We start from the raw sequence: 9,800 nt of genomic DNA on the forward strand, positions 1-9,800 counted from the left end.
TCTCCAGGTATTCTGGACTAGGTGTTCTAGACTAATTTTGTTAGCTTAGTTAGCTTGAGTGTCACATTTGAGTCGCACTAAAGTGACGTAGCTGTGTCTAAAACCGCCTCCAGTGCAGCTGAACATGGCGGCGCTGCTGAGAGGTCTGCGTGCTGGAAGGGCACTCCGGGGGCTGGGCAGCGGTAAGGCAGCTGTGTTGTTGTCTTTGTTTCGCGTAATAATGGACAGCCTGGTAAATTATTCCTACACTGTCCATTATTTCGGTTATTTGTCGCACGAAGTGGTCACGAGTCAGTGTTGACGGTAGCTAACGTGCCAAAGTCACTTGGCACAGAAGGTGACCACGGAGGACAGAGCTGGGACAACATTATGACGGCTGTAGCTATGAACGCAAATAACTAGGCAGCCAAGTGTTGGTTGACATGGTGTTGTGTTTTTCTAGACCTCAGTAGTTAAATTTACTTTGCATGGTAAACAAGTTCCTGCAGCTGGGGGGCGTCTTCTGCCTGGTTATACAAGCTGTACTTTCTGTATCACTTAAACCGGCTATATATAGCTTAGAGGTTCTTGTTTGAATCTAACAAAGTTTTGTCTCTTGCGCTGAATCAGAAGAAGCTATCTTGAATCAGGGGCACAGACAGTGTGATCCACCGTAAATCATAGCCCTCTAAATGTCAGTGTTAAACGATTAACATCCCCACAGTTCTGCCAACCTCCACGCTGGCTCATGCTGTAAAATGTGGTCAGAAAGACTAGAAAAGCTCTATGTCACCATTGACCATATTCATTTGGTTTGCAGTGGAACAAAACGGCTGATGGAAAAATCTAAATCTGATCTCACATCACACAGAAATCATACCAATGTACAGCACAATTTTACTGTCACCCTTAGAAGTTGTAGGAAATAACTGGATATCAGGCACTGCAATGTTTATTCACGTGACTTTTTTGCAGGGGTTAGGCGTCCACTGCTCACCTGACTGAGATGTGATGTTGTGTCCTCTAGCAAGACTGTTAAGTGTAACTAAAAAAGCTAAAAATCAGCATAATAGAATCTGCAAACTCTATATTAATATATTCACAAGCTTTACATATTCAAGACAGTTTTGTCTTGCATGCCTGAAGAAGGTCTGGGGTACAAGTTGTAGTATGCAGATGTTCTCTTTTGGATGCAGTGTGTGTGATATACAAAATCATTCAACATTTATATAGGGAATGATTGAATCCCACTTTGAAATTCTCACAAAGGTTGTATTAAAAAGCGTCAAGGCTAAAAGTCCTTTTCATTAGTGTCACTGCATCAAATCCACATAAAGTAATCAAGAATTTGAGGCATGTTGCTGCAAGAGGAAAGCTGATGAAAGATGACAGTGAAGGATTGTGTAAGTGGTGGAGAAAGAGCCTGAAGCAACAGGCAGACAGGCTCGCACAGGGTGCAACGGTTCAAACTTACATAAACAAACGAAAACAGCTGTTGAATTTTGGCAGAACTGAAGAATCTTTTTGGAAGGATGCATTTAAGGTTTTTGGTAAAACACATTTCTGTTTGCGGAAAGGGAAAAAAATCAAACAAAAAATACAGTCAGACAGGCAGATGGTTAAGTTGCCTTAAGTTGCCTCTGGCACTGGCTAGATACCCTTGAAATGGCGTTGTGGATTTTGGTCAGGCATTTTGGAGCGCATTTTGACCATTTTGGGGTCTCTGTAGAAGATCATGGGTCTTTCAGCAGGACAAAGACCTGCAAGCTTCTAGTAATTCGAGACTGGTCCAAACTGACAACACGGAGGTGTATGTTGTTCTAATAATGGAAGTTGAATTAAGAATTGTTGAGTCATTTGTGAGTAACTTGAAACACTGTTTAACTAAAAGATTAATATAAATGTGGAGATGTCATTATGTATTTTGGTCACCTTCACCCCCCAGCCAAACTCTTGAATATATTTCTCCCCACAGTGGTGGCTGCACCAACAGCAACAAACCCGCAGTGCAGCAGCCTGAGACGAGGCTTCCAGTGTGCAGCAGCGAGGCTTCAGGATGACGGCAAATCTGACAAACCCCCCTCCTCTTCCTCATCCACAACCTACCATGAGCACTACCAGGCTCACTCTGCCAAACAGGGCACAGCAGCAGCTTCCCAGGAAGACTCAGCGTCTGACCCTGCGGCTGAGGACGCTTCCAGGCCAAACACCAGGTCAGTCAAGACCCCACCTCACAGGATTTCTACATATTGAAGTTCACAGTTAGCTATTGCTCACCTCAACTCATGTCATTTTCTGTCTGTGCTTCATCGATACTGAACTTTTTGTGTTGCCTGAGGAAAGTTACCAGGACCAGGGCGGAGAGCAGGGCGAGGAATACGAAACAGAGGAGCAACTCCAGGCTCGAATCCTGAGCGCTGCTCTGGAGTTCGTCCCACAGCACGGCTGGTCGATGGAAGCCATTGCGGCCGGTGCTGAGGTGAGCTGCTGTTGAAATGAAAGGTTTTATGTAAAGGATTTTATTAACTCAAACAGTGTGACAAGCAGTGAACTAGTCAGATTCTTTTATTTTATCACACTTTTATTATCTATAGGTGCCTGAAAGGTTCAATTCATGAATATTAAAACACACTCTTGGTCAATTCAACACACTCAGGGCTTTTGCTGCTCCAACCTTACTTGGTCTGGTATGACCAGTAGCTTATGGTGGCTGATGGAGACTGGTATTAACGTGAGATACGTATTGCTGTATCAACAGATATTACTCCTCTCTTGTTCTACTGTTACGCAAAAATGACCGTTTTTACATAATGTCACTTGTGACGACAGTGGATGCTGCTCAGCAATAGCTATATAATATTGCTTTAAGACACAACAGAAGCATGTCTATAAAGATGTTAACCCTTGAACAACCCTCAGTAAAATCACCAGTATCAGTAGTCAAGGATAATAAGAATCAATACATGACGACTTCAGAGATGTAACAGTTAGATGTTATCATGTTCTTTCACATCCTCTGTGACGTAGATGCAGCATATTAGAAGCAATGTGTATGAAAATGATTACAGTTGAAGCATGCACGGCACCCTGGTGGCCAAGGCCTTCAGACGCAGCCATGAACTGCAAAGTGCCCAGCTTGATTCCAGGTGGGGACCCTTTGGTACAAGTCATCCCACATCTCTCTACCCTCATATTATGTCAGCTTTCTATTGTCCAGTCTCTGATAAAGACATACAAATACCCAAAAGTACTTCAACTAAAAGTCAACTAAGAATAGAAACTAAGCGAGTTAGCTAATTTGAGAATGGCTAATGTTGCATTGCCTGTTTGTTTTGTTGTTATTGTTGGTGTGTTGGTACCAGACACTGGGCCTGTCCTCTGCTTCCGCTGGTATGTTCAGTAACGGAGCTGGAGACTTGGTCCTACACTTCATTGCTCAGTGCAACTCACAGCTGATAGAAATCCTGGCTGAAGAACACAAGCAGGTCCAGCTGGGCCAGGCTGAGTACGTATACACATGCCTGCAGTCAAGTTCTACTGTTAAAATGCAAATTCGTTAACTTTTTACAGCCTTAACCTCAGGTGTTTCATTAAAAAAAGCGTTTACCTTTTCACTTACAAATAGCCGAAGTTGCTCATTTACAGTCTGCTGTTTTGAAGAGCTGTAAAGTCTCTGTTCAAGCTCCAAATGTAGCAGGTTTCAGCTTTTTGCTTTGACGTCTGTGTTGCAGACGAAAGAAGACTGCTGACTTTCTGAGAGATGCCGTAGAGACCAGACTGAGGATGTACATCCCCTACATTGAGTCATGGCCACAGGTAAAGTGTGCATGATGAGCGCGTGGAACAGTTGACCCCTGTGTCTCCCTTCATCTGTTTATTGTCTTTACTGACAGACGTTAGGATGGAAGCAGGAACTACATTTGATCTGTGTGTGTGTGTGTGTGTGTGTGTGTGTGTGTGTGTGTGTGTGTGTGTGTGTGTGTGTGTGTGTGTGTGTGTGTGTGTGTGTGTGTGTGTGTGTGTGTGTGTGTGTGTGTTCGTGTTCTCAGGCAATGAGCATCCTCCTCCTTCCTCACAACATCCCAGACAGTCTGAAGCACCTCTCCACCCTGGTGGACGACATGTGGTACTACGCCGGAGACCGATCCACAGACGTGAGTGGATCCTATCACCCTCGATCCCCTCCTTCCACTCCTGATCATACCTTCCTGTCCCCCTTTCATCATCACCCCCACAATATCAGGCCTGCCACCTCCCAGGTTACTCCCCCCACCAACACCTGATTGTGTCCTGCTTACACCATGGCTATAGAAAGGACTTCTTACTGATAAGCTGGCGGGTGCCCTTAAAAATGTATGTATGTCTCATCATAGCTCCAGTCAAAAGCTTAGTCATGTCTTAATCTAAATGTTTGCTCTAAATCCTTACCGCCTCACTGCTTATGTTAGGCTGCAAGTAACCAGGGCAAAATAGTCATGATTTTAAACTACTAGGGGTTAAGCTATATACTTACTGACTTGGTAAGATGCCATGGTTTAAGCATGATAATGCACTCTAAATTGTCTTCATATTGGGAAATAATAGAAAGTCCTTTTCACCTCAGCCTCACCCGTTATCACTTACAAACCTGATCTTGCTTCTTTTACAGAAATGGTTGTCAGACAGTCAGTGTGATATCAACTTTAATATGCAATTGATTGCCATATTTTAATCTGAACATTAATCCTGCTTTCTGCCATATTTTAAGGGGAAAGGTGATAGAAAAAATAGTCACAGATATTTAACACAGCGCAAATGTTTTGGGTTTCTGTGTCTTACTATTGCATCTCTTAACACGCACTTCCTCATAATGTTGACTGCCATAATGGTGCAGGTTCACTAGAGATCAGCAGACGATAGCAAAACAAGCTCTCAAAGCTTGTTTCACTCCCGTAACGGACAGTTTGAATTCATGGCTCACATCAAATGAATAGTACCACATGAGTGATGACATCTGAAGCTACAAACGTCAGAGAGAGCTGCATTTAATTTTAAAAGTTTTGAGTTTTTCAGCTAAAGATGTGATAAGTGCATCAGTGGGACAAGAGAGAAGAATAACAGAAAAATGGAATATACACTAGAAACATGATTATAAAAACACTAGCATTTCCACCTTGATATAATAAAAGTAATAGGCTAACCTGTTTGGTTTGACATGTAATTTGTATATTTTTTCTCTTTTATTTTTGTTGCTGTTGCGCATTTTCGGAGCATTTTTCTGTAAATGTAACCTATTGAGGTTGAAATAACATCGCCTAAAGTCGACCATATGAACTCTCCGTACCACCCCTTTCTTTTGTAGATGAACTGGTACACCAAACGGGCAGCACTGACGGGCATCTATAACACCACAGAGCTGGTGATGGTTCAGGATTCCTCTCCAGACTTCCAGGATACCTGGAACTTCCTTGACAATCGCATTCAGGATGTAGTCAAGATGGGCACCACTGCCAAACAGGTAGAGTGCACCGCAGCATTAAAGAGTTTAACAAAGGGGTGGACAGATAAAAGCAGTCAAGAGTTGCTTTTGATACACCTACTTCAGTGGAATAACTGCATAGCTGACTTCAGATCGAGCGTCCTAAGAAAATGTCATTGTCCTCTCACAACACAACCTGTATTGCTTGAACATGGGGTCATGTGCAAAAGATAACTTAAGACTGAAAGATGAGGATGCTTTGATGCATACAACACAAGTTCAGCATAATGAAGGAAGTGAAACATGGCAGACTCCGGTGTTATCCTGAATTTAGTTGACCTTTGGCCTAATTCCTTCATTATATGTTCTAAGTTGTTTGTTCCACTTTGTTCTGTAGGTGCAGTCGACTGGTGAAGCAGTGGTGCAGGGCCTCATGGGAGCTGCTGTAACAGTAAGTCTTTGCATCACGTTTATCATTTATACGCTGTCTTCTTACCCTCCCTCCCTTTTAAAATATATACGTCATTCAATAACATGTGCTCGTAATTTCCTGGTGGTGATGAAACAATTGGATTGTTTAAACAGGACATGTAAATTAAATGTACTGATAGAAATGTGGCCGGTGTTCGTCTTGTGTTTTGCAGCTGAAGAACCTGACAGGAATGAATCAGAGGCGATGATGTAAAACGTCTCTCACTCACACTGATCCTGACCGTCTGGCCTGTTTCATGAACTGAAGATCAATTTTCATGTTGCTCTTATTTCTGGTTAACTTTATGAGTTTGGAAGCACTGGGCTATGGCTTTTGCTCAGCAAGAGATAGCAATTTATCCCAAGCCATAGGTCTCCCTTTGTGTGCACCTGCAGGACCAGTGACTTTGTCTTGTTTTGTTTCACTGTCCAAGATTTCACTCTCCTGCTCAGATCATTATTTCCCTATGTATAAAAGGACACAGAGATCTATAATTTTGTTGTTGGATTCCAATAAAATAGTTGTTGTATATTGAACATGTTTGCTTGTTTTTTCATTATATGATAAGTCAAGTCATCCACTACAGCTGATGAATGCAGGCAAACAAGTCTAGTGAGTAGAATTCTGCAGTTTAAAGATATCACTATGTCAAATGTTTGATTTAGTGCTGAAAAGTATTCTGTGGCAATAAAGCATAAACTTCTTCATTTTACTGTTATTGTGTCATTTTTCTACAAACAAACGTGCAGTCAGAATCATTTATTCATTATTCTGAAAAAAAAAAAGTGGCCACTTTTACTTTGAAAAGCTATTTCTCGCCGTTTCTGACCCGGATATTAAATAAAGGCCCGCCCCCGCGCCTCATTGAGACCAATCATCAATCGGAATAACATCTTCTGGCCAATCAGCGGGTGGTAAATAATTCCGGGAGGCCTTGAAGCCGGAGCAGCCGTGGAAGTGTGTGTGGACGCTTTTACAACGTTGTATTTAGGCTTCTTTAATTCCAGAAATGCCGTATGCTAACCAACCGACGGTGAAGATCACAGAACTGACAGACGAAAATGTCAAGTTTGTCATTGAAAACACTGACTTGGCGTGAGTATTCATTTATCTGTCCGGTGAAAGACAGTGTGTGAGGCTGAGAGCAGCCATTATTCTTGTCAGCACCAAACTGTTGGGAAGTAGCTACACTCGGGTACTGCGCACTGAAATAATAAAGCTACTGTGTTTATGTGGAAGATAAATACCGTAAGTGGTGGACGCGGGGTCAATGATGTTTCCCGCTCAGTAACATTAATGGTTTGCTAAATGTAATTTCTTGTATTTACCACAACCTTCACCTCTGAATATATTCGTCTTCTTCTTTTCAGGGTTGCAAACTCCATCCGCCGTGTCTTCATGTCAGAAGTTGCCACTATAGGTACAGTCACTTTTTGTTTGACTACAGATGTGTGGTGCAGTCATTTGAACTCAGTCTGCTCATATGAAACAGTATTTTGATCTATTAATAGTCCAGATTGATGTAAGTTAGCAAGCAGTAGGAGAAGCACTGCTGTTGGCTGCATCAGTAACACTGCAGCCTTGGAAAATGTAGTCCGTAATACTTTCAGAAACATGCCACAAACACTCTGAATGACTAACTTGAACTTGCACTCATTTTCCTGCAGCTATTGACTGGATCCAGATTGATGCCAATTCATCAGTCCTGCATGATGAGTTCGTTGCTCACAGAGTTGGTGTGTATCGCAGTGTTTATCATAGCAATCTGACGTATTGTTGCAGTGTTACCAGAGAAATGTGATACTTGTAAAAGCTGCTGATGGTTCTTGTGTCGTCAGGTCTCATACCTCTTACAAGTGATGACATCGTGGACAAAATGCAGTATTCAAGGGTACGTATACTGCCATATCAGTCATCAGTGAAGTAGCCCAGTGACCCTTAAATGCAGCACCATCAGTAGTGGACTACCGCTGGTGCAGAAATACCAGTTAAGGCTAAATCTGTTTGTAGAAAATGTCTGTATCTGCTCCTCCTGCAGGACTGTACCTGTGATGACTTTTGTCCAGAGTGCTCTGTCGAGCTGACGCTGGACGTTCGATGTACTGAAGACCAGACGCGTCATGTCACCTCCCGAGACCTTCTGTCCAACAACCCCAGAGTCATCCCGGTGAGTCTTTTCTCTGTTTGTTGGAGTCATTTGATGGTAAGCAGAGGAAAAAGCTGACAGTCTTTTCATTGGGCTATTCCAGGTGACGTCCAGGAGTCGAGACAATGATCCCAATGACTATGTTGAACAGGATGGTAAGCTTAAAGCTGTCTAAGGTCCTTGTCTCTTCCTGAGCCATATTATTGTCAGGCGCCTGTCTTTCCATCATTTTATTCCACATTTTAAACATTTACCTTTTCCTTACTCTCTCCACTTCCTCATCTTTCATCTGACGCATCACAGACATTTTACTGGTGAAGCTTCGCAAAGGTCAGGAACTGCGGCTCAGGGCGTACGCCAAGAAAGGCTTCGGTAAGGAGCACGCCAAGTGGAACCCGACGGCGGGGGTTTCCTTCGAGTACGACCCAGACAACGCACTGAGGCACACTGTCTACCCACGGCCTGAGGAGTGGTACGTTTTCATTTTGATATGACCCATCATAAAGGCTGAATGTTAAATCTCTAATATTGAGCTGAATGATGAATTGGCATGCTGTGTCACTGTGGTTCACAGGCCAAAGAGTGAGTACTCAGAGATTGAGGAGGATGAGGTTCAGGCTCCGTATGACCCCAATGGAAAGCCAGAAAGGTGAGGAAAGAGTCCTCCTCATGCTTGAGTTGATGGAGGGAACATGTTGTATCTGTGTTGTGGTGTTGGACCACTGTGTAGTAAATCTGTAGTCAGTACTCTCTTATAATAAACTCCATAAACATAATCAGGAGGTTGAATATAGTCTAATAATATGGTGCCAAATAGAAGTTTTTTGGGGGGGGGTTTGTCAGAACATTTGTTGGAAGACAAATATGTCTCTGTTTGATATAGTGTACAGTAGATTACAGGTGTCAGAAATCCAGCAGCTCATCTGTGACATCTTTCCTGTACAGGTTCTATTACAACGTGGAGTCCTGCGGCTCTCTGCGACCAGAAACCATCGTCATGTCAGCACTGGCTGTCCTCAAGAAGAAGCTGAGCGACCTGCAGACTCAGCTGAGCCACGAGATCCAGAGCGACGTGCTCACCATCAACTGAGGGCAACTCCCTCGTGGAGCAGGACCTGCATTTACACAGCTTTGTGATGGGCTGATTGAGGATCAGTGTTCAGGTCACATGGCACAGGTGTATCCTCTCTGGGTACTGGCCTTGGATCTGTGTACAGTGATTCTTGGAGCTTTTTGAAATTTGAGCCAATAGGAATACTCTTTTGGGTTGAGATAGAAAAATGTTTCATCATTAAAATGCTCACACATTATTCTGAGACCCCCATGTACAAAATTACAATGATGGGAAACTGATTCTTCCTCATCTGGAGATGTATTTCAACATCAGCAGTGACTGTAACATAAACTGTGTTTGCTAAAACGTCCAATGCAAAGTTTGTGTCAGAATGACGCACATGTAGTTTTGTTGTCGGCAGTGTAACACTTATTTTGTTAAATGTGATTTTTTTAAAAATAAATCTGTTATGAGGCACTTGGTGTTCTAGTATTTCAAGTATTTACAAAAGCTTAAATACATGGAAAATGAAAAAAAAAAAATACTGGCTAGTTCTACAAAACAAACTCAGAGAATCATAAAAACTCCCTTGCAATAACAAAAAAAATGCAGGCAGGACAAACCATTAAGTATAAGGTGTAGAATTAGGCCTGTGGATTTCAACAACAGGAAATGATCCATCACTATTAAC

General features: G+C 42.6%; 2 protein-coding genes across 2 annotated transcripts; both read left to right on the top strand.

The window, feature by feature from the left end:
* Nucleotides 1–95: 95 nt before the first annotated feature.
* Nucleotides 96–6,620, top strand: coq9 (coenzyme Q9 homolog (S. cerevisiae)). The gene is made up of 9 exons (XM_070973023.1): nt 96–182; nt 1,955–2,192; nt 2,323–2,458; nt 3,342–3,484; nt 3,711–3,795; nt 4,029–4,133; nt 5,321–5,476; nt 5,835–5,888; nt 6,082–6,620. The coding sequence occupies exons 1-9, from the start codon at nt 125–127 to the stop codon at nt 6,115–6,117; spliced, it is 1,011 nt and encodes a 336-aa protein (XP_070829124.1). The 5' UTR covers nt 96–124; the 3' UTR covers nt 6,118–6,620.
* A 209-nt stretch (nt 6,621–6,829) lies between these two features.
* Nucleotides 6,830–9,586, top strand: polr2c (RNA polymerase II subunit C). The gene is made up of 9 exons (XM_070972089.1): nt 6,830–7,004; nt 7,280–7,329; nt 7,577–7,645; nt 7,748–7,800; nt 7,948–8,076; nt 8,159–8,210; nt 8,359–8,527; nt 8,630–8,704; nt 9,001–9,586. Exons 1-9 carry the CDS (start codon nt 6,919–6,921, stop codon nt 9,143–9,145), a joined length of 828 nt encoding a protein of 275 aa, XP_070828190.1. The 5' UTR covers nt 6,830–6,918; the 3' UTR covers nt 9,146–9,586.
* Nucleotides 9,587–9,800: the final 214 nt, after the last annotated feature.

The sequence above is a fragment of the Chaetodon trifascialis genome, chromosome 10, assembly GCF_039877785.1.
Source record: "Chaetodon trifascialis isolate fChaTrf1 chromosome 10, fChaTrf1.hap1, whole genome shotgun sequence".
NCBI lineage: Eukaryota > Metazoa > Chordata > Actinopteri > Chaetodontiformes > Chaetodontidae > Chaetodon > Chaetodon trifascialis.